This window comes from Pteropus medius, unplaced genomic scaffold (assembly GCF_902729225.1).
Source record: "Pteropus medius unplaced genomic scaffold, Ma_sr-lr_union100, whole genome shotgun sequence".
Classification (NCBI taxonomy): domain Eukaryota; kingdom Metazoa; phylum Chordata; class Mammalia; order Chiroptera; family Pteropodidae; genus Pteropus; species Pteropus medius.
In genome coordinates this window covers 1,934,844-1,960,230 of record NW_024350924.1, presented here as the reverse complement: position 1 = coordinate 1,960,230, position 25,387 = coordinate 1,934,844, and the positions used below count along the sequence as shown (strand labels likewise).

The 25,387-nt window shown below is 38.2% G+C and overlaps 1 protein-coding gene across 1 annotated transcript in view; it reads right to left on the bottom strand.

Annotated features, from left to right (window-relative positions):
• EEIG2 (EEIG family member 2) overlaps nt 1-15,602 on the bottom strand; it is a 55,219-nt gene extending 39,617 nt beyond the window's left edge. The window contains exon 1 of the mRNA XM_039841029.1: nt 15,364-15,602. Within this exon, the coding sequence (XP_039696963.1) occupies nt 15,364-15,503 (140 nt within the window). The 5' untranslated portion in view covers nt 15,504-15,602. The remainder of the gene's footprint in view (nt 1-15,363) is intronic.
• Nucleotides 15,603-25,387: the final 9,785 nt, after the last annotated feature.

Below are 25,387 nucleotides of genomic sequence, written 5' to 3'. Positions count from 1 at the left end.
AAGAGTATTACAAACTACTGTGAAGGCTCTACTCTGGCTGTCGTGATTATCCTTAAAATAATGACAATGATAAAATAACGACTCATGCGAATGAAGTAAGTTAAAATCCAAGGCAGCACAGTCCAGCCAGCTCTACTTTGAAGAGGGTCGGGGGAGGAGACTGGGAGAGATCTGTGCAGAGGTGAAAGGATCGATTACAAACAGGACTGTACTGAGCACACGCGCTGGGATGTTTCTTGAGTGGCAGAGATCTGCTGTGGCTGCTCCTGCTAACTCTGATCACAGCCAGTGTCAACTGCATGTTTATGCATCACAAATGCATTACTTGACATGTCTGATACCTTTCCTCACCTGTAAGTAAACCCCAGTGGGAACAGAGTAAGTATGTGAGTTAGAGAAATTGCAATAAACATTTAAAATAGCTTCTCAATTATTTTGTATGCTGGTTTTATATGGGTTACCTTAGCAAAAATAACTCTCAGATTCGTTTTTACTTACAATTGTTTTAATTTACAGTTTCTCAAATTAGAAAATGGCAAGTACTGATATTGCAGTTATTAATAACTGAGTTCCTGGCTGCTTCAGGAAGGCTTCCACTTTATTAGTACAATGAGTTTATAGTTCTCTACTGTATAATATTACAAATGCATATTACCTGTATTACTAACTTAATAATTGAGTTTATTTTTGTTCAAACAGAAATTGTTAATAGAAATTATAAAGGTAATTTACGGTTGCTTATAAAAGGTATTTATTAACTTAGCCTACAAACAAAATTTTGGAACCAATTATCTTCTTTTGCAAGGACTATGAATGACCTTTTCTAACTCACTTCCTGAGGCTGTTATTTCTAAAACTGTTCTTGCCTTGTACACAGAAGAAATAGTGGTATCCACAGGACAGTCCAAATAAGATATTCATTGGAACTTTCTAGAATTCAGTACTTAACCATAAGGAATGATCAAAATGGAGAGACCTTGATGTCCAGGACGGTACACAGAGGTGATATTTTTAAAAATGCAATACTTTATGAGACCTTGAATTGGCCTCAGAAGGTAACAAAAGATAAACGTTAATAACTTCATGTTTAGACACCAGCACTAGAGAATTCCCAGAAATTGCCATTGAAATGTGGTTGCAGTCTGTGAACAGGAAATGTACAAAATTTTAACTAGAAAGAAGACGTTAATAAATGTGTTCACTCTAATGCTATGCTAGTGATGACTCACTAAAATGAAATGAAGCAAACAAGTAAAATCCAAAATCAATACTATGGGTAGTTCCTCATATCATTAAGATAAAATAAGTCTTGGGCGTAAGCTAATTTCTAAGCCACAATGCTTGGAAATACCATTTGATAGGAAAAGCCTGAGAACTTCTTCTGAAAACAGTACACAGGTTCCAGGACAGAAAAAATTTTTTTCTTTAAGACAACAGAAGGACAGACTTTCAATCATGGTTTTGTTTTTTAATATGTGTCCCTATTTTCTTTTACACCATTCCTTTGTCCAACCTATAATTATATTCAAGTTTCTAATCTAAAAATAAATAAAATAAAAACATAACGTAAATCCCTAACCACTTGAAACCTGGTTTCTGTTCCTATGACTCGAATGAAACTACTGAATAGTCACAGGCAAAAGAATGAAACTGCACCGCTGTCTTACACCGTACACAAAAATTAACTCAAACTGGATTAAAGACTTGAACGTAAGCACTGAAACCACAAAACTCCCTGAAGAAAACAGGATCTTTAATATCAGTCTTGGTGATAGTTTTTTGGATTTGACACCAAAAGCAAAGGCCACGAAAGAAAAAACAAGTGGGACTACATCAAACTAAAACGTTTCTGCACAGCAAAGAAAATTATATAAAAAAATGTAAAGACAACCTACTAAATGGAATATTTGCAAATCATATATCTAATAGGGGGGTTAAGACCCAAAATATATAAAGGACTCATACAACTCAACAGCAAAAAGACTCCAAACAATCCAATTAAAAAATGGGCAGAGGATCTGAATAGATGTTTTTCCAAAGGGGACACATAGGGAGCCAACAGGTACATAAAAAGGTATTCAACATCACTAATCAACAGGGAAATGCAAATCAAAACCACAATGCCATATCACCTCACACGAGTTAGAATGGCTATTATTAAAAAGACAAGAAATAACAAGTGTTGGAGAGGATATGGAGAAAAGGTAACACTTGTGTACTGTTGGTGAGAATGTAATCTAGTGCAGCCAGTATGGAGGTTCTCCCCAAAATTAAAAATAGAACTAACTACCATATGATCCAGCAATTTCACTTCTAGATATTTATCTGAAAACAAAAACAAAAACAAAAACATTATCTTGAAAAGATACATGCACCTGCATATTCACTGCAGTATTACTTACAACAGCCAAGATATGGAAACGACCTAAGTGTTTTATCAATAGATGAATGGATATATAGAAAATGTGGTGTGTGTGTGTGTGTGTGTGTGTGCGCGCGCGTGTGTAGGAAGAAAATGTGTACGTGCACACACACACACACACAAAACAGAATATTATTCAGCTATGAAGAAGGAAATCTTGCCATTTGCAATGACATGGATGGACCTTAAGGGCATTATGCTAAGTGAAATAATTTAGAGAAAGACAAATACTGTATAATCTCACTTATATGTGGAATCTTAAAAAATAAAACAAAACCAAACAAAAATAACATCCAAGCTCATAGATACAGAGAACAGATTGGTGGTTGCCAGAGGTGGAGATTGGTGAGTTGTAAATGGGTAAAGGGGGTCAAAAGGTACAAACTTCCAGTTACAAAATGAACATACATCATGGGGATGTGATGTATAGCATGGTGACCATAGTTAATAATGCTGCTTATTTGAAAGTTGCTAAGAGAGTAGTTCTTAAAAGTCCTCATCACAAGAAAAAAGTATTTTGTAACTATGTATAGTGACTTACATTAATAAGATTTATTGTGATCATTTCCCACAATATTAAATATTGAATCATTATGTACATCTGAAACTAATATGTTATATATGTCAATTTTGCCTCAATGATAAAAAAAACTTCACCAAAGACTTGCTCATTGTCAAATTAAGAAAGCGGCTCTTATACTACTCCCTCTCTCCACACTAAGACAGAGATAATACTGTCCTCTCAACTCTGTCCTCAGCTTCTGGGATGCCACATTCTTCTTCAGTGTTTTGGTCTCATTTTCCGTAATTAGGTCTTTTTCTACCAAGGTTCTATCCTCTGGCCCTTGTGTTTTATTCTATGTGCTCTCTGGCTTTAATTATCTTGTTCTTGAGGATTACTTTAAAATCTAGGTATGCAGTCCTGACTACCCTGCCAAGTTTCAGACATAAACTCTCTGCTGCCTACAATACATCATCGCAGACCTTGTTTGCACCTCACATTCAAATGTTCATAGGAAAGAGCTCAGTATAGGCAAGAGAAGGAATAAATGGGAAACAACAGGAATATCCAAAACAGAAGAATTGTTACTTGATTTACAGTCCAGTGATAAAGAATATTACATATGCCACTATTTGAATAACATAATAAAATATTTAATAACATGGAAAATGCTTATACTATCATTAATATTCAGTTAAAAAAAAACAGGATAAAATATTATGTTATTTGGCTCCAACATGTGAAAAATGAACTGGAAGAAAGTGGAAAGCTTTATTTCAAACTGTTAAGTTATTGTGTCTGATAGGTAACATTTTCTTCTTTGTAATTTTATGTATTTTCCAAAATTTTTATAATGATCTTGAATTAATATTAGAATCAGAAAAAAAGGGGAGGGCAGGTTCAAGGTCATACTGCCCACAGAATAAAATCCGGTCTTCACAGAATGGCATCCAAGGCCTGGCAAAATCTAGCCCCCAACACAGTCTTGCTCTTCACTACAGTCCCCATTCTCTGTTCCGCTCTGCTGCTCGGCCAGTATGTTCTCAGCACTGTCCACTTTTATGGTTCTATGCTCCTGTTTATCAAGTCTGTTTTTCTCCTACTCAATGCAGAACATTTTGACCCTGAAGATCTTTGCTCCAAAAACCATAACACAGAGCTGGAGGACAATGCTCAAAATTCTCTCTTGGATTAGCTAAGTAAAATTCTACAAGTCTTTTAACTAACTATATTGAATATTATTGGTAGCAATAATAAAAAATTGGCTAAAGTAACTCATTGACTAAAATAACACGTGGCAAATATTGCTCTTGACTATAAACTGCCACAAAATTAAGACTTCTTAATAGAATTTAAAAGAATGTAAAATAATAGAATGTAAAATCCGATCCTGAAAAACTGGACTTCATAAAAATAATAGCCTATGAAGATTATGTCAGATTAATACAAATTAAGATAGACATTATAATCTACACATGTGTTTTATAACTCATGTTCATTGTAAAATAAACAGAGAAGACAATAAATACCAAGGAAAATGGTTTCATAAAATAAAAATTAAAGTGAAAAATAACAGAAATGATTCAATTGTCTAGAGTAGTTCTGGCACATAGTAGACATTCAAAAGATATTTGTTAAATGAAAATTCTGTATAGCAACTTATTAATTAGATTGGCTTAATGGGGTTTTGTCAGGAAATGCTTTTTAAAACAGCCTTATTGATATAGAATTCACATACTACACAATTCACCCATGTAAATTGTATAATTCAATGGTTTTAGTATATATGCAGTGTAAAATCACCACCACAATCAATTTTATAACACTTTCATCATCTTCAAAAGAAACCTCACACTCATCAGTAGTCACGCTCCATTTCCCTCTAAACCCTCAGCTCTAGGCAACCACTAACCTCCTTTCTGTCTTTATAGGTTTTGCCTATTTTGGACATTTCATATAAATTGAATCAAAACATGTGGTCTCTTTAAGACTGGCTTCTGTGACTCAGCACAGTTTTCAAGTTTCACTGATGTTGCAGCATACGTCAGTACTTCGTTTCTTTTTTTTTTTGCTGAATAACATTCAATTGTATGGATGGCCCACATTTTACTTATCCATTCATCATTCGACAGACATTTGTTTTTTGTTTTTTGTTTTGGCTACTATGAATAACGCCTGTACAAGTTTTTGTGTTGACATGTTTTCATTTCTCTGGGGTATATTAGTAGAGTTGCTGCATCATGTGGTAACTCTAATCTCTGAGGAAATGCCAGTCTGCTTTTCAAAGTGGTTACACTGGAAAATGTTTTCTTGATGAAGATTCAGTACGGATGTACCACTCTTTAAAATGGTTTTTAATAGTAAACACAAGTCAAAATGTTATTAGAGTCAAAACATCTGATATTCTATCACCCCATATCCCTACTACTGGTTAAATCTTACTAATCTTTCAAAGCTTATCTCACATGCCAGATCTTCTAAGGAGTCTTCCCTACTTTCTCAGTCAGAATCAACAGCTCCCTTCTTCCTTTGAACTGCCATACAACTTTATTTGTAAATTTACTGTAGCCTTTGTCACGCACTCTGCCCTATATTGCATTTAACAATATGTCAGTATCTCCCACTAAACTGCAGTGCTAAAGATATTTTATACCTATGTTTACAGTAATGATTATTATGAAGAATATATCATTTGTGTGATGAAAAGAGCTCATGCAAAAGATGAAAGTAAACATCATACATGGTATTTTACAGAATAAACTTAACTGCAGGTAATATACTTAATAAAAGATAAACTTAAAATATCAATAAATGCTGATATCTGTTGATGAGCAACAAATAAGATAGATCTCAAGACTTATATAACAAAGCAAAAATAATGGCTTAGATAAGCAGAAACGCAAACAGGAAAACAAAGGGGGGAAACTTTCCTAAAATTGTCAAATAAAAATTACTGCATAAATCTAATGTCTATACTTTATTAAATCATATTAGTTGGTAGAATGACTGAATAAATATATCAGTTCTATTGAAGAAAACTCATGACAAAATATCCCTAAGTCACAAAGTTCAGAAAAAAAATTTCTCTTTAATACTACTCCATCTGCTTTACTTGAAAATGCTAACATGTAAATAATTGGCCTGGCCTAATAAACATTTTTTTGGGGGGTGCTGAAAAATTTACTTTTTAAAATCATGGTGAAATACACATAACATTTACAATACTAATCTTTTTACATGAACAGTTCAGTAGTCTTAAGTACACTCATATTGTGCACCAAATCTCTAAGAACTCTTCATCTTGTGACAATGAAACTCTGTACCCATTGAACGACTCCCCATTCCTCCCTCTCCTCAGCCCCTGGCGACCACCATTCCATGTTATGTCCCTATGAATTTGACCACTCTAGCTACTCCTGTGAATGTAATCATTCAGTGAATGGTAGGTGAATGGATAAATTCTGATACATTCAGACAACAGAATACCATTTAGTGCTAAAAAGAAACGAGCTATCAAGCCATGAAGGCATGGAAGAACCTTAAATGCATATTACTAAGTGAATTACTAAGTCTGAAGGTGGCTCTCCACTGCATGATTCCAACTGCACGACATTCTGGAAAAGGCAAAACTATGCAGACAGTAAAAAGATTAGTGGTTGCCTAAGGTTAGGGGGAGAGAGGGATAAACAGGCACACGGAAGATTTTTAGAGTACCGAAACTATTTTGCATGATACTATAATGGTAGATTACAGGTTGTTATACATTTGTCAAATCCCACAGGATATAGAACACCAAGAGTGAACCCTAATACAAACCACGGACTCTGAGTGACAATGACGTGTCAATATGGATTCATCAGTGGTAATGAATGTGCCATTCTGGTGTGGGAGGTTGATGGTGGGGCAGGTGTGTGTGTGGGCAATCGCATGAAAAGACAGCAATGAAAGTCCTGGTCACCTTTTCTGCCAGAATAACCCAGTCTGCTCTTTCCTACTGTTCTACGCCTCCTCACTCTGATTCATCATTCCATTGCTGCTCTCTTTCCCAACTCATTCTACCATATCACCTGAAACCTTGGTTCCAGGGTTAAAACACTCTTACATTCTCAACCTCTTCACTTAAGACTCTGCTTAATGCCTAACAGAAACCTGGCTATTTTAAGAGGGCACTACTTGTATTAAAGCCCTGTAGCATAGATGATGTTTGTTCTCCACCTCATCTTCTACAAGAGGCAGGGCTAGCATTTTTCTAACTCCTCAGCGCCACGTGTAGGCTGTACTCTTCCATTTACAAGCTTGAGGCTTAAAAGCTTGAGACACACAATATCTGGCTATATGACACGCTTCCTCTCCTAGTTAATGTCACATTGACGTACCTGTTCTCTCTCTTTTCACCCCAACACCTGCAATCGCACTGGCTATTTTACACCATGCAAATAACTAACACCCTAAACTCAGAATTCTTTGCCCTATGCTATCTTCGCATGACTTCAGTGACATCCACATCCTGGATTCTGCCAGCTCTCCAGACTGCTCTACTGAAGGAATCTCAAGCTTTAATATCCTACTCTCTGAGCACATCTCCTACCCCACCGAATCTGCCATAGCCTCATTCCTTCCACTCCTACCTTTCTTTACAATCACTGAGGCCTTCATCTTCCAACGATTCTATATTTTCCTGATTTATCTTCCTGGCCTGGTTTCTCCTTACGAAGTGTCGACTCCATGACTGAGTCCTTAAATTTCTTTCTCACCAATACTTAATTCCCTCATCCCTTTGGCCTTTCCACACACCTACAAACTTCTAAACCTGAATCAATCCTACCATCTATGTTTTCCCATCTCAAATCTATGAGCACCACTCAAGAAAAATGCATGAACATGCACATTGCCATCACTAAAATTTATGTTTTAAATTTCAGTTGAGCCTTTTCAACTTATCTTTGGTCAGCGTCCTCTCCCATTCCTTACGTAAGCTTTTCTGATCGGTTGTCATTATCCTCATGTCCCTTACTCCACCTTTCTTGCTTGCTACTGAGAAAGTTAAAGTCATCAGATAAGAATTTCCTTAAATTTCAGCCCTAAGCCAACCTACTAAGATTATAGAAGTCACTTGCTTTGATACTACAGTATCAAAGCAAGTTCAGACTCCTTGAAATGATCCCTGTCTCCCCTTTCTTTATGTGGCAGCAGTAGCCCACCATTATACTCATAGTGTTTCCAGCATACGCCAATATTAGGAAATAAGACTGAAAGCTTGATCATAGAATCTTAGAATTAGAAAAGGCCTTAAAGTCACCTATCTTTCTAACGAAGGATAACATTCCTGAGAATTGAACAAGATACCAAGGTAGCCTATACACTATTGTACTCTTCTAAATGTTATACCAAATGTTGTATATAAATATTATACTGCATAGAAGCATGCTTTCTTTAACATCTTTCCACTGGTCATAGTTCTGTCTTCTGACATACCTGGCAGAAGGCTATTCCCTCCTTATGGGGCAGTCTTTCAAATATCTTTCATTTATTGATGTGTGGCCTTGAACAAATTATGTTGCTTTTCTGAAGATCAACTTTCTCATCTCTAAATGAGAGGTGTGACAGGCAAACTGTCCTCTGATATCTGTCCTCTCCTTTTCTTTATTGTAATTTAATCTTTTGCGGGGCACATGGGCACCCAGGAAAGACTAAATTTCTCAGTCTTCCTTGGGGCTGGCAATGGCCTTGTGCTTAAATTCTGGTCAGTAGGCTGTGAGCGAATGGGACCTCCCCTTCCTCTTTCCTCCTTCCCAGTGGCTGGAATTCGGATGTGGGGTGAGCCAACTTAGTCCCTGTGGATGAGAACAATACCCTGGGCATGACAGAGCAGCAAGATAAAGAAAGAGTCAGGGCCCCTGACAACCTGACAGAGCACAGCCATCACACTAGCTTGGACTTTACACAAGAGAGAAATAACTTCTATCTTGTTTAAGCCACTTTTTTTTTTTAATATATGTGTTACAGCACCTGACATATATCATAACTCAATAGGATGTAACATCTCTAAATAAAAGGGATTTTGTAAGAATTAAATAAAATTAGGAATACAAAATATATATACAAGTTCATTTTTTAGTATTTGAATACCATCATCTTCTCTCTTGAGACTCGCCCAGACCCTGTTACTGACCTAATTCAAGATTCATCAGAATCTTAATATACTTCCCTGGATCTCTATCTGATAATATCGCTCAAAGGCTGATATTCTAAATTGAACATTAATTCTTTATAAGCTGTGTACATAGAATGGCATATACTTCCCTATATGACTTCCCTATATATTTAATTTGAAGATTTCTGTGTATTTGTAATCCTTAGCAAAGCTACAACAGATCCTTTCTCCATAAATCCGGATTCCTTCAACAAATATTCATAAACTGTCTACTGTACAAGGCTTAGTGATACAATAGTGAATATTACTTACTGATGTAAAATGGCATTAATATTTTTACAAGGTATAACTATCCACTAATGAGACTGAATTTTGAGGACCTACTACCAGAAAGTCATACTTTAGGAAAAGAAAGTATATGCATGACCACTATGTCTCTTATCTTTCACATACAATATGACCTTGGGGCAAATCTAAAGAGGCCAGATCTCATGCCCTATTTAGTGGTGTCACGTAGTGGAATCAGTTTTCTGAGACTGGCATTTAGAAAAACTCCTACTATATATATTTATATATATATATATTTATATATATATATCATCTACTATATATAGATAATATATATATATCATCTACATATATATATAGATGATATATATATATATAATCTATATATAGTAGATGATATATATCTACTATTCTTTTAAAACAGAACAATGAGAAAACAAAATCTAAGAGGCAGCAGAGTTCAGTGATTAAAGACTACACCCTGGAGCCTGATCGACTCCTAGCCCTGGCACTGACTAGCTGTGTGACTTTTCAGCACCTCTTTATGCTTGTTTCCTCAGGCATAAAATGGGAGTAATAACAGCAGTAATGTAAGAATAATACCTTCCTCCTAGGATTATGTTGAGGATATAACAGCTTAGAGAAGTTTTTGGCACATGGAAAAAGTACTCAGTAAATGTTAGCTACCATTATTATAGGGATTACAATAATGTGAACAGATGACACCATTTCTGGTCAGGGTATAAAGAACTCTGGGCCATATGGTCAAACAGCACTTTCTAATACTGGTTATTTTTCATATTTGTTACTTGTTGGTGATTTTTTTCATTCTAAAAACTCAATTTAATGTACTGAAGGTTAAGTTGATAATATATATCAAAAGCCTTAAAAATCCAAAAGCACTTTGACTCAATAATTCCATTTCTAAGAGTTAATCCTAAATAAATAATAATGAATGTCCACAAAATTTGGCTATAAGGATGCTCATTGTAATTTGTTTATAAAAGTATTAATAAAAAAGAAAGCATAGAGAAAGACAATTTCAAGAGGCTTGATTCAATTAACTATGGAAATCCTTTCAATTGAATGGTATGCATCTATTAAAAATAATTTTGTAATTGAATATTTAATGATATGGGAAGATATGTTAAGTGAAAAAAAACCATGGAAGACTGTGATCCCGCTCTGGTTTAAAAAAAGTGTGTGTGTGTGTGTGTGTGTGTGTACCAATAAAGGCTCCTACATTATACACCAATAACAGTAACAGTTATTATCTCTAGTTGGTTTGTTTCTACATAATTTTTGTTCTTTTTCTTTTTCTATTTTCTAAGTTTTCCACATGAATCTATATTACTTTTGCAAGCAAAAAGGTTACTAAAAGGAAGTACACAATGTGCAGTGAACTAAAATCTTGAAAACATGAAGACATACTCTGGACAATGAGAAGAAATCCCTTAGGCTTGTTTACAAAGTAAAAGATCCAATACACAGATGTGCTCATTAGCTTCCCAGACACTCCCTGAATTCACATGGTTTTCTGCCACAAGCCCATGTGAAACTTAGTATTTAGCTATGGGCACCAAAAAAGATGATCGATATAAGATAAACTTGGGAATCCCCCAAAATACAGGAAATATTTCTTATTATTCCTTTTATTAAAGCCAGAAATTAACCTGTTTTGACAACCTTAATGAACCTCAAAAGTGATTTAGATGTGTTTACGAAGGAAGGTGCTCTGGAAAGATTTAAGTAATGTAACACTCTGTCTTTGAAAAGTCTTCAAAAAATATATTATTAGGCAATAATTAGACCAGTTTCCTATAATTGTACAATGTATTTTTGACTATGATATGTAAAATCTGATCATTTTAATAATCTTTAAAGGGGCATAATGGTATAAAAAAATCCTAGATGAAAAGTTCAGTAAGCACTACTTTCCACAGACCAGTATCTAAGAAATACACAATCAATGTCTCTGTTCTCTGTCACCTCTGTGTAGCATGTTAGCGTACAACTTACCACCTTGCATCCTCCCCATGCTACAGTCCCCTCAACAAAGCAAAACAAAACAAAGATTCTTCTTGACTTCTTTACTGTTATGTCATCAAAGCATTTGTCATAGCATTTTTTCATTTCATTAGTCACTTACATGAGAGACCTCCAAGTTCACATTCTTATTTGCTCCTGCCTGGCTTATTTTAATAGACTCCGAATTTTTCTCCCCACTTCTAATCTATCCCCAACTTGAATCCAAAGAGCATTAGCCCACCAGCCAGCTTAAATACCACTTTAATCATATTACAATTTACTGTAAAAATCTTAGATTAACTCTTATCCTATGAGCAGTGGAAAGAAAACTCATTATAAAGGCCAAAGTCTTTATCTTCTGCTTCTGTTCAATGTGAACTCTCTCCGCAATCAGGCTGATCTCACCAATTTCTATTGATGACTCGCTCAAGCTGTTTTCCCATCCTGGCTTCCTTGTCAATACAAATTCATCCTCCCAGCATGCTCAACTGAAAGCTAATAAGGTTCTCAGTAACCATTACGGCTGTAAATAAATCCTTTATCTTCAGAATTTCATCAACACTCACATATTGTCTGACTCATTGATTAGGCACTAAATCATACTGTCTCCTACTGTCAAGCAGTTATACATCTAGGATCTAAATTATTTAAGTTGAGGTAATTCCCTTATGTCCCTTTATATTTGGTGTACTTCTTACAGCCCTACCAGTTAGAAATCTGGTAAATCCTCAACATTTGGTGAACAATGAATGAGTTGCATCTTACACTTGTGTATAAAGCCAAATATATTTATAATTAGCTATGTACCTCTAAGGCTTTTCTTTAACAAAATTAATTATTATTTTACGTAAGTTCATGCATTGGGAGTTCCCAAGACCACCCCCAGGTTCAGTGATCCATTAGGAGGACTCACGGGACTCAGCACATAGTTGTATTCATGTCTAAGATTTATTACAGCGAAAGGATACAAAGCAGAATCAGCAAAGGGAAAAGGTGCATGGTGCAAAGTCCTGAGAAACCAAATGCAAGCTTCTAAGAGTGTTCTCCCAGTGGAGTCACCGAGAACGCACTTTCTCCAGCACCCAACTCTGACAACACATGTTGTCTACCAACACAGAGACATAGCGCCTAATTTTTTTTTTTTTTAAGGGCTGATCACATAGGCACCCTCTGCCTGGCACAGACCAAAATTCCAGACTCCCAGACAGTATTTAGCACAAATCACCCTGTTTGTAGTGTGTTTTCAGGGTGGCACGGGGGGCCATGCTAAAGTTTTATATCAGTATAGAGAGCTATTGACTATTTGAGTTTCCAGATGCCAGCACAAACATGGTAAGCAGGTCTTTCTAAGGAAAGCAGTCTTGGGCCTGCTATGTTAAATCTTTTCTATGTAGTTAATTTCATATTTTTATGGGAGAAATATTACGATTAACTATATTTGATTTATAAGAGGCACAAAAATGATTTTTTTTAAAGTACTAAAATCTAGCATTTAATTAGAGATGCACTGCCCAGACTGGCACCCAAGAATTAAAAGTTACACAATTTTTAAATAATTCACATCCTTTAGGTATTTCAGGTTTTCTTTCTTTTTTCTTTGCATAATGAGGTCTTCCCCCCAAACCAAAACTTCCGGAGTTGTCAGGATAAAGGAACTAAGTATAACATCTAAAGGAAGTAAATACTTTTGGACAACAAGCTCCTTGTCTTCTCTCTGAATGACAACTGAGTACCAGAGCACTGGGGTAGCTGTTTCAGGTATATCATCTTATTAAATCCTCACAAGGATTAGTAATGGTTTCTATTTTATAGATAGAAGCTTTGAGAGTCTAAGTAACCCAGTCAGGTTTACCATGGCAAGCAAGGATTTAGGCTCAGATATAGCTCATTCCAAACCCTTGCTCTTAGCTTTATACCAACTACTTCTACCTAATAAGCACTGGCTCCTTATTATGAATCATTTCTCTCTAAACTATATTATGTATACATATTTTTTTGTTTGGTTATAAAGAGCACTATTTTTAACCTTACTGACTTTGATTAAAGTAAAAATTTAGTTGGAAGAGAACAGGGTAAGTTTAACCCAGGATATTCTGCTTTTTGCTTTCCAACTCTTGAAAATCATAAATAAAATTATGCCCATTGCTTATGTTCTCTTTTATTTTGTATCAATCTGTAAGACAGACCTGGTATCAGAATCTTGGCATTTCACTTACCAAATGTGGGGATCTTGTGAAAGTTAGTTATGCTTTCTGAGTTTCAGTTTACTCATCCATACAATGGGCATCCCTATCTCATTTAATTCTGTAAGAATTAAATAAGATATTTAAAGGGCCCCACCTATCTATACCTGCAGAACAAATGATTGCCCCAACACCTGAATCACTTACTGAGAAGCAAGCCAAGTCAATGACCTTAGGGAGAAAGGAGGTGGTAGGGAAGTACCCTGACCACCAGGTGTCACCACTGGCCCAGAGAGCTGGTCAAAGTGCCAGAAGTCCCGGTTGGGACCCTGCAGCAAAACAGGGTAAGGATGAGTAAGGCTGTCCTTGCACCTTCAGGACATTCAAGAATTGGCTTTGGCATTTCAACACCTTAACAGTTGGTACAATATTGCTGCATCATTCTAAGTTACACTGCTCTCTTACCTGTGTTAAAAATGATGGTAATAGATACACTTAAGTAGTTGACTGTTTTTAAACTAGTACATTGCTATAGTTCTGAATTATTAATGCATACTGAATGTATCTAAAAGGAATGGACGAAATCAAGCACTAATTCTGAACTCAAAAAAAATGACCATAATATAATTAATTAGCTGAATAGCCACAGATTTGTCGACACAGTTTAATTTTAAAAACTATGCTCCCTGACCGATTTTAATTTTGAGAATCGATAGTGTTTTTTACATCTTTGGCTTCAGCCAACTAGACATCACAATTTCTGGCTTCCATAGGCTTCAGTAATGCCCCCGTGGGCAAATCTCTGGCCCCAATTCCACAATCCGTTCACATTATTTCCTTTACATTATTAATAAGGATGACAGAAAAAAAATGAAAAGCAGAATATTTTTAGGTTAAAAATAAAAGTAACTTTAGGCAAAAGCAGCTTTCCCTTGATCTCAGGAACTTCAAAGTTCATTTTTTTAAATGCTGTAAATTTTCTATTTTCTTAAGAAACAATTTAGGGTAAATCTATCAACCTACGAATAGCTCTGAAATCGCTCAAGGAACACCACGACCCCTGACTTCATTCTGCAACCTGCCAACCACTCTGAGTGCCCGGGGGCTCATTTGAAAATGAGGGCAGAGTCTGGGCTCTCCTGGTTCTAAGTCCTCCACACTGAGTGCCACTAGCGGCCACCTCAAGGTGGGTTAATTCAGTGAGTGTCAGCGCATAACTGGAGACGCAGCTCCCCGATGTGGTACAGGCCGTTGTCCCCTCTGCCAGGTACACCTGACTCAAGTCGAGCCTGACCAGGCCTACACCTGGGCTCCCGAGTCCCTGAGCCACCAACCAGGGAGAAGCAGTTAGGCTAACACAGGCTTCTGTTCAGAGCCGGTGCTCTTGCAACTCGAGCAGTTTGGGTTATTTTTGCTATTGTTTCAACAGCCCAAGTTCCACTTTGCATTTCACAAATATGGAAACGTCTTAAGAGAAACCATCCTGTTTCTTCGGGCCGTTGCTCCCATTCCTAGAGAATTTACGAAGGAAGAGCAGACACCAGGAACCGTCTGGAATCAGGAGAGCAGGCGCCCAGCCCAGCCGAGGTGCACCCATTTTTTTTGCGAAGCACTCTGTGCAGAGCAATACATTCCTGACCGATTTCAGCCAGGTCCCCAGAGAATGAAGCTCGCGCACCAGGCTGGCCGCCCTCCTGGAGCGAACGCGCCGAGGAAGGGGACGCCGTCCCTCCACCCAGCCCCCTGCAGGGCAGGCGCGGGCGCAGCGGCCCGGGAGGCGCGTTACCTGGGGGACTCGGCGGTGAAGCTGCCGCCGTCCAGCAGCCGCATTTTGCAGAAAAGGACACCGTTGACGAAGGGCACTGAGGAGAGCTCCTCGAGCCCGAAGTCCACCTTAAACTTAAACTTCTTCTTCTTCATCATCATGAGAGCCAGACGCCGGCGGGCGGGGTGCGGGGGCGGCCCCAAGGGGCGCGCGGGCCGCCGCCGCCTCAGCTCGGCCGAGCCCCAGGCCCGCCCAGCCCCATGGCCGGGGCCGCGAGCTGCGCGCGGGGGCGCGGCCGGGGGGCGCCGCGGGCCGGCCGGGGCCGCCGCCGCCGCCTCTCGCGGCAGCCCGGGCCGGAGCGCGGCGGCGGCCGCGGCGCGGGAGCGGTCGTGCTGCAGCTCGCCTGGGCGGTGGGCGCCCTTTCGGTGCGCAGCTGGCCGCCGCCGCCCGTCTGAGAGCCGCGAGAAGCGACGCTCGCAGAACCGCCGCCGCCGCCTCCGCGCCACGGGGCCCCGGGCGCCCCCAGCGGCGGCGGCGCGCAGCGCACCGCCCGGCGGAAGCGTTGGGGGCGGGCGAGGAAATTCGGGGCGGGCGGGCGCTCCGCCGGGGAAACCGGCCCGCGACGGCAGTTACGGCGTCACGTCTCTCGGGGTTAAGAAAAGACAAACCCAACCAAAAAGGAGCTTCCTTCTCCCGCTTCCTCTCAGCCTTTCTTTCAGTTTTTGCTCCGCCCCTTCCTCCCCCTCCCCCTCCAGCGGCGTTATTTCCCCCTTGGAATTGAGAGTCAAGGGTGTTTAAATAGAGATAATCAGAATCTCCACGACGTTGTTTTCGTCCCGTTGAAATCCTAAAACTAAAATTTCCTTTAGGTACTCTAAATTCGCGAGCCTTCTAATATAAAATGAGGACGGGGTAGGAAAAAGCAAAGGGATGAAAATGTGTTGGGAGCCTCGCAAGTGCCCAGGCACTGGACTGCTACAGTCATTTTCTCTTGTTTATGCTCTTAACTCCTATCATCAGGATAAAAGAGTTAGAAAAGGGGTTAAAATAATATCTTCCCTTTTAAAATTTGGCTGTCCGTACCGAGAACTAAAAACCCTAAAAATAAAAAGCCTCCTGAGATGCATAGCAATTACCTGCTGTCCATAGACATGTATGTGTCGTTATAATGAGCTGGTTACATAATGCTCGTATTTTCAGACAGTTATTGTCCTTTTAACTCAAAGATTCCCTCGCAGTAATTTCCGAACGGGTGTAATGGAAGGGATTCTCGTTCCCAGTTCACTCATTTCTTCAGAATGCATTCATTCATATAACAATATTTTTTAATCGCCTAAAATGTCAGTCACTAGCTAGACGCAATGATAAAAAAAAATAAAATAAAAACCTACCCTCAAAATTTTTACAGTCTAGTAAGGGAGACATATATGTCAGTCATTAAAAAACAAAACCTAGCATGAAGGTGTGTTTCTTCAGAATGAAGAAGCAATTTGTCTAGAGCTCAGAAGGAGCAATTAATTGAAGTTAACCGGTGTTCTGGATTTCAGAGAATAAGATTTGGGACGAAGGGAGAAAGGGTGTTCCCTCTGGAGGCAGCAGAAGTAAAGACCCAGAGGCAGAGTTTAGGAGTTTGAGGCTGAATGTTCGGTAGTGGATAAAGCTGGCTGCTCAGCAGGACAAGGGGGAAAAGCAGTGGGAAGAGTTAAGGAGACACTGAGTTTTGTAACTTGGACAGATAGATGGATGTTAATTCCGTTAACCAAGCTTTGGAAACAGGAGGAGGGCAGGTTGGGAAAGGAAGAGATAAGGAGTATTTGAACTGCCTTCAGGATATTCAGGGAGAGAAGGGCAGCCTTAGCTCAGGTGAAAGGTTAAGATTGAAAATACACATTTGACAATCAGAGTATTCCCTGATGGCTGAAGCCTCAAGGGTGGATAAAAATTAGTTACTCTGAAGAACATATACTGGGTAGATGGAGGAAGAGGAGCTTGTGAAAGCGCCTGAGAACAGTCAGAGAAAGAGGAGACCGAGAAAGAGACATGGCTGGGAAGCCAAGAAAGTTTTAAGAGCTGCCATGTGCCAGGCCCTATGCCAAGGAACAGTAAATACAGATGAACAGAACACACAGGAGTTTATAAATAAATGGAAGATAACGCAGATGTGCAAACAGCTCAATTAAAGAGAAAGAGTGTGTGAATGAGTGTGTGTGGAGAGAGAGCACTTCATGATCCATGGAGAGCAGAGGAGGAAGTTTCCAGAAAGTGCTGCTGAGCAGTTCTGGAGGATTTGAACTGTGAGGGGAAGCAGTGTTTGCCACCCCAAAATATGCCCTTTGGGATATTGATTATTTTAAGCTGGTTATTTTTAAGAAAGGAAAGACTCAGAAAGATTTTGATCCTCTCCCTTACCTGCCTAAAGGAATTCAGATAAAAAAACCTGCTTAAAGAAAGAGAGCTATCATGTTAGCATAAATACACTAAGTGTGTCAGCGAGGGAGGAACCTAGCAACTTCTGTCTGTTGGATTCTCCTCTGTGTGGTTTGGCAGGAGTTTATTTACCAAAGGTTTGCTCTTTCTCATCTACCTGTGAATGGCCTACTTTCCCTTTGAAGTGAATTGCCTTCCTCTCCTTAGCCCATAACAGCATAAATGCCTCAACTGTGGATATGTCCTCAGAGTCCCATATTCTTATGGAACTCCCATATGTACGTATGTAATAAGTTTGGTTATTTTTTCCTATTAATCTCTCCTGTTAATTTGCTTATTAGATCAGCCAGAAAAACTTAGAAGAGTAGAAGGAAAATAATTTTTCCATACAACTGAAAAGAGGTTATTAAGATGAAGATCTAAGAGGTCATTGACATCTTGGCGAGAGAAGTCTCCATAAAAGGTGGTGGCAAAGTAAGATTAAAAGGGTCTGTGAAGTGAATGGAAGGCAGTATTGGGGAGTGGGTGACCAAATATTATTTTTTCTATTTTTGTCAGGGAATGGAAAGAGAGAGGACAGTAGCTAGAAGAGAGGGGTTCGAGCTTTTAAAATAACATTCAGGAACTATCCAAGATTCGTTGAGAGCCTGTTGTGTGACAAGCACCTTAATAGGTCCTGGAGATCTGTGATGCAGTCCCTGTTCTATATCTTTCAGTATATTGGAGGACTGTTGGAGTCCATTGGCGATAAGTAAGCAGGCAGTTGCATATATATAGATAGAACTCGACATAGCACTGAGTTCTGGCTGCATATGATGGTGAATAGAGGCTGCTGTGGGAGTGTAGAATAACATCTAACTAGGAAAAGTAAGTTTATGGAAGACTTTCTAGAGTAAGTGACATTTGAGCTGATGCGTGAATGATGAGAGTGGGGGTGGGGAGTGGTTTCCAGGAAGAAGGTACTGCATGTGCAGAGGCTCAGAGGAAGAGAGACCATGTTGCAGGAGGAACTGAAAGTAGTTCAGTCTGGCTGTTACTTCGAGTGGGGTGTGGCGACAGGGATAGAATAGGGAGCCATTGAAGTTTTAAAACAGAGGAATGATATGTTCAGATTTGCATTTTATAAAGATCTTTAGCTGCAATAAAACTGAAGGAAGTAAGAGAGCACTCTTTTTTAGACTCACGGTTTGATTATTAAATACTTTGTATAGTCAAGGTCCAGGCAAGAAACAGACATCACACTCAAAGTATTTAAATGAGGAAAGTTTAATGAAAGGACACTTAGGGCAGGATAACTCCCCACAGTCTGGTGGGGAGTTAAAAAGAGGGGGGGATAAAGATCCTGACCTCTTTCATTTTCTGCTTTCTGAACTCCTGCTGGTAAATCTCATGATCCCAAACCAACCTAACCCAGAAGGAAAAGGAACTTGGAAAACGCAGTTCATAGAGGATAGCACCCTGGGACACAGTAGGGCACAGAAAGGTGAAGATTAGATAGAGGTAAAGGGACAGAAAGCTATCAGCACACATCTGATTTAGTCGGAGTTCACTCTAGGAACCCTGAAATCACTCCAGATATTTCAAAAAACAAAGGGATATTAGGCAATGCAGTACTTCTGAAACCCTTGGAAGGGCTGGAGGAGTGGAAATCAATAGACTACTGAATTCGAGGTCACATCATTTCTTGCAAATGCTACTAGTTGCTCACTAATATCTGGTCTTCCTTTGCTTCCTGGGCATAATGGAGTTTATGTTTTTGGATGCCCTTGCAGTTAGGTGGGGCCATGTAACTAGCTCTAGTCAATAACATGTGAGAAGTAATGTGTCACTTCCAGGATGAGACAGTGAAAAGCCTTTGAGCAGTTGTCTAGACTTTCTCTTCCTTGCTGCAGTTGTCATGGAGGAAATTTTGAGTTAAGATGTCTTACCCACAAGATTGAAGCAGCTCAGTTCATTGAATCAGCACGTAGAGAACTGCCAACATCAGCAGTACTTCCCTGCCCAGTTTTATTGAGACATAATTGACATATAACATTGTATTAGTCCAAGATGTACAACATAATGATTTGATATAGGTATATATTGTGAAATGATTACCATAAAAACTCTATGGTTAATAGAGAATGTTATTTTAAAAACTCTAGTTAACATCAATCACCTCCCTCTCTTTTGGCATCTGCTGGTTGGAATTTGATGTCAAGGGAAACGTTTGAAGTTATATGTTAAAGATGACAGAGCTTCTATAAGCCTGGGTCCCTAGGTGACTGTGTGGCACTCCTCCACCACTGACCAGGGACACTTATGTTGAACTAGTATGTGAGCAAGAAACAAAATTTTACTGTGACCTTTTCAAATATGTTTGCCACAATAGCTAATTTTCCTAAATACAGAAAAGATTAAAAAAAATACAGAAATGGTCACAGAGATAGGGCGTTAAGGTAAAAATCTAAAACTTGTTAGATAAGCAGTAGACAACAAGGAAACTATTATTAGGAGCTAGATAATGGAAACCTATGGCAAGACATTTGGTAAAAGAGTTGCCTGTGATAATCTGAAGGCAAAAAAAAAAAAAAAAAAAAGTGTCTACACAAGCCCATACATAGCTCTAGAATAGGTTAGAAAATGGGAGTGAGATGTTAGTGGGTTATGTTTACTGGCTGCATTTAGCAACATATTAGAAAAATGGGATGAACTCATGCAATAACAAGCAGATTTGCAAGCATAAATGAAAAGGAATACAGAGAATACAGAAAATTGGAGCCTCGAGGGTTTGGAAAAACCAACTGCTTTATACTCCAAAGAATAGGAAACAAGATTGAAAGAGCTTTTGAGCAACAAGGGCCCATTAAAACTGAGCCATGCAGTATTAGGTTTAGGGTGTAGCCTTCACATTTAAATTTGATGGTCCTTTAAGTTGAGAAGAACAGAAGTAGAAATCAGAATCTAGAATTATCTTCAGAAAAGAACTTTAGTGTTACTGGTATATGGAACTGACGAGAAGCAAATAGATCAGACGTCTTTCAGTCGTTGAGGAACTGAAATGCTAAAGAAATCATAAGCCTATATTAAAAGCTTTACTGTCTATAAGGAAGTCATGCTTCCCAATATCCACTTCGCATGTGGGCTTAGAGGGAAATCTCCAGAGGGCAGAAGCAATAACCACAGAGGACAATGGACAAGATAGTTCTTTGCAGAACTGTAGTAGAAAGGAGGTCTAGCTTAGGAACTTGCCCCACTGCCAGTTCAGGGCCATCACAATGCCGCCATTCAAGGCCAGTGTCTCCCTTTCTCCCTTCCCACCTGAGAGTGTTTACTGCAATAGTGGGTGTGATTGAGGAAAGTATCTTATTAGTTTATAGGTCAGAGTGAGTTTTCCACCCTTGGCACTATTACACGTTAGACCAGACAATTCTTTCTTGTGGGAGCTGACCTGTGTATTATACAATGTTCGGGAGCATCCTTGGCCTCTACCCACTAGATCCCCCTCCTTCCCAGTTGTGACAATTGAAAATGTCTCCAGACCCTGCCTAACGTTTCCTGGGGGACAAAATCAGCCCTGGTTGAGAATTGCCGAGTCACAAGGTGATGTGGGTTTATATTCAGAACTGATGGAGAAGCCTGTGCGGTTTCCTGAGGATCCTGTACTTTGAACTTGATGAAGTGGCTGGGTGAGATTTGAGGTTATCTCCCTTGGGGGAAGAGTGAGTGAGTGTCTTGTTTGGGAAGAAGAGTGAAAAGGATATTAGATGACCAAATAAATTGACTATGGCATAGAGTTCTAGGTCATCACCAAACCTGTTTTCTCTCCCTCCTGAAGGCACAGTAGATTATATTTTCCAGTCTCCCTTGCAATTAGATGTTGCTGCGAAACTGAGTTCCAGCCAATGGAATGTGTGCGACTTCCAGGCCTGGTCCATAAAACCTCCTGCATCTGATCTTTTCACTCTTCCTCCATCTGATGGCTGAATGTTGATGTCAAGATGGCCTTGGAAGCCAGGTATTGGAGATGAGAAAGCCTCCATCAGCCTGGGTCTTTCTATTAGCACCTTATAACAGAGCCCCTCATCCCCTCTCTCAAACTCACTAGTTAGGTTATTCGTTTGCGAGAAATTAGCATTCAATTTTTGTGTGTGATTTTAAAAATTATTTTTAAAAATTGTGATAAAATGCATATAACATAAAATTTACCATCTTAACCATTTTTAATTATACAGTTCAATGGTATGAAGTGCATTCATATAGTTGTGCAACCATCTCCACCAGCCATCTCCAGAACTCTTCCATCATCCCTAACTGAAACTCTTTACCCATTAAACAATATCTCCCCATTCCCTCTTTCCCCCAGCTCCTATCTCTATGGATTTGCCTATTTCCTAACTCTATGAATTTGACTATTCTAGGTACTTTGCATGAATGGAATTACATAGTATTTGTCCTTGTGCGAGTGGCTTATTTCACTTACGCATTTAATTTTAAAGCCATCGAAATTTGGGGTGTGTTCATTGAACTAGCTAGAATTACATACTCTGTGTCTGGAACAGAGTAGAGTCTCAAACAAATGTTCGCTAAATGAATGAACATTCAGCTATTGTCATTAATTTGAAACATTTGTTTAGAATACTATATTGTATTTTATTTGTAAATTTGTATTGTTTTATAGTTATATAAAAGTTATATCTAATTTGTTTAATATACCTTTAGGAAACCTTATAATTACTATGAATTGACATTGGGAGAACATGACATTTTTTCTATACATTATTCATTGTTGGGAAACACTGTTATACTGGATTGTTTGAAAAAGCATATATCCTAAGAATGTTAAATCAAATACTTGCTTTAATTTTCTGTTGCCTAAAACCAAACTAGACTAGAGTTATTGAGGAATGCTTATAGGAGAGTACATAGGAGTATGAATAACAACATTCCCAGCCACACAAAAGCTTTTTAATTTGACATTGAAGGAAATATGGTAGCAAAAACACACTCTCTTTCTTTGGTCCTGTGATTTAAACAGGAATGTTACTGACACCGAAGTACCGATATTTAATTGTCTTGAATACTAGTCTGCCTGATGGAAGGATAAAGGCTTTCAGGAAAAGAACCAGATTACTTTCTGAAGTGCCTCCTTTAATTCTGAAACTTGATCTCTCTCATCACTAGCTGTTTTTACCTTTTTTCAAATTTTTGGAAAGATGGCAAATTGCCTTTGTGGTTCCTAAAAAACCCACTAGACTGTATGCTTTTCTATCAGAGATTACAATGGTTATTCATTCTAGTCAGGACATAACTAGAGTGGATTACAAAGGGTTCTTTTGCTTAGCAAGTATGAGAGCCAAGTGTCTTAGCCTGACAGCATTTGGGAGACCTTTAAGCAGGCAATGATTTGGTCCTTCCTTTCCTTGCCTCCTGTGGTCTAATGTTAGGATACCTATGAGTATGATCACTTCCTCACCTCTTTATGATTATTCCTATCGGGCATAACTAGATTTCTCTTTCTAGTGAATACTAAATACTAATTTCATAAACAAATACATTATGGAAGTTGTAGAAAATGAGGTTCTTTTTCTAAGAACATTTTAGAAACTACTGATGAGCTCAGAAAAGCTGAGAAATCTTAAGAAGTGAAACCAAATCGACCTTGAATTCCAAATCTGAACAAATCTTATTAATTTGTTGATTTAGATCCAAATGATTTTTAAGGATGAGTAAACCAAAGAGGATTGCTTTAAAGAAACCAAACCAAAAAGCAACAACTAAACCAAAACCTGTTTTATGCATTTTCTAATTAAATTGGCATTAGACCAAAATACTGTGAGATTTTTGTTTAGCTAGGCACCTGGAAAGTATTTTTATTTTTATTTTATTTTATTTTTGCTCTTGCGACTGGAAAGCATTTTTTAAATTAACATTATTTTCTCTTTTTACACACGACATATAGGACTTTCCGGTACATTTTTTATCTGTTACATTTTTTGCTTATAAAACATGCAAATTGATTGATTACAATACAAAAATAAAATAGCTTCTATGGCAATCATAAGATAAAGACCATGCCTCCCATAATATCACTGGTTCTAAGTTAGGGCTACATACAATTGGAATTCTGAAATAAACCAAGTTATGACTTAACAATAATGGACAATGATTTAGGAGTGCCAGGTTTTAATCTCAGTTCTTCTTCTGATGATTTGATTTTGAGCAAGTGACAACTTCCTCGAGCTCATTTTGTTCTGCAAAATGAAAGAAATGATCCAGACGTGCACTGTCCAATAAAACTTCCTGCAATGATGGAAATATCCTCTGCTCAATATGGTAGCCATATGTTGTCATTGAACAAGAAATTGAATTTTAAATTTTATTTAATTCTAATTAATTTAAATAAATGCATGTGGCTAATGGCCACCATACTGGACAACAGAGGTCTAGCCTCACTTTCACTCATTTAGCAAGCATTCGAGTGCTTATAATCTGCCAAGCATCAGGCTATGTGGGGAAGGTGGGGCATCACAATGTCTTTGCCGTCAAGGAGTTGACATGAAGAAAAGCCAAATAAATATTTGTTAATCCATGTGCTTCATTAAACACATGCAGAAAGCATCATGCACTTAGAGGAGAGAGCAATTACCAGAAGGCCAATCATCTTTAAGATCCTTTCCAGCTGTAAAATTATATGAATTATACTCAACCAACATTTACTGAGCACGTTTTCTGTTCAGCTCATTATTGGCTTGATTTCTGAGTACAGCCTCATCACTAGAGATAGTAGCTGACAAATACTGTCAGCACTCCTATTTTGTAAATTTATCCGTTTAATATTTAGTGAGTGTTTATGTATCAAGCACTTTGCTAGGTGTGTATGAAAAAGATGAATTTGACGATGTTTTAACGGTGATCTCAAAAGTTTACAGTGAAACAAAAATAGACTTTGACTATTTTTCAGGAAATAAATTACCAGGTGATGGGTTGGGTTATATTTAAAATTGATAGTGTTTCAGTTCAATCCAATATGATTTTGGTTAGTCATATTTAGAATCAATAGTGCTTCAAATGTTATTTCAACTACTGAGAGCCAAATCAACAGTATTGACTATTATGAAAGAAAGTAGAAATAAAAAGATTGGGCGCATTTGTCCATAACTTCTACAATAGAGTATATCAGAATAAATACTTTGAGAGGTATTTCTTAGAAACATTATTTTATATTATTACCTAGATATAAATATATATTCCTTTTCAATTTTTTTTTTCTTATTGAATGGTGTCTGGCTATAGTATCAAGTCTAGTATTTTTCTATGCATTAGATCATATCTTTTTTTACGTAAAGCTCTTATTTGCCTTAAATGCCTCTAGTTTATTGGATATATACATATTTATTTCTTCAACTATTAATTTATTTAGTCAACCGATTTGCAGCTATTTAATTAGAGGATACAAAAACAAATAAGAGTTGGATCCTCTCAAGGAGCTGAGGGTAGGGAAAATAAAACAGAAAGCTGAGGAGGAAGCAGTTACTTCCAGATGAGACATTAAGAGAAGGCTTTGTGGAGGATGTGGTATTGAGTTAGACCTTGAACCTTGAAAGAAGCATAGGATTTGCAAATGCAGAGAAGGACG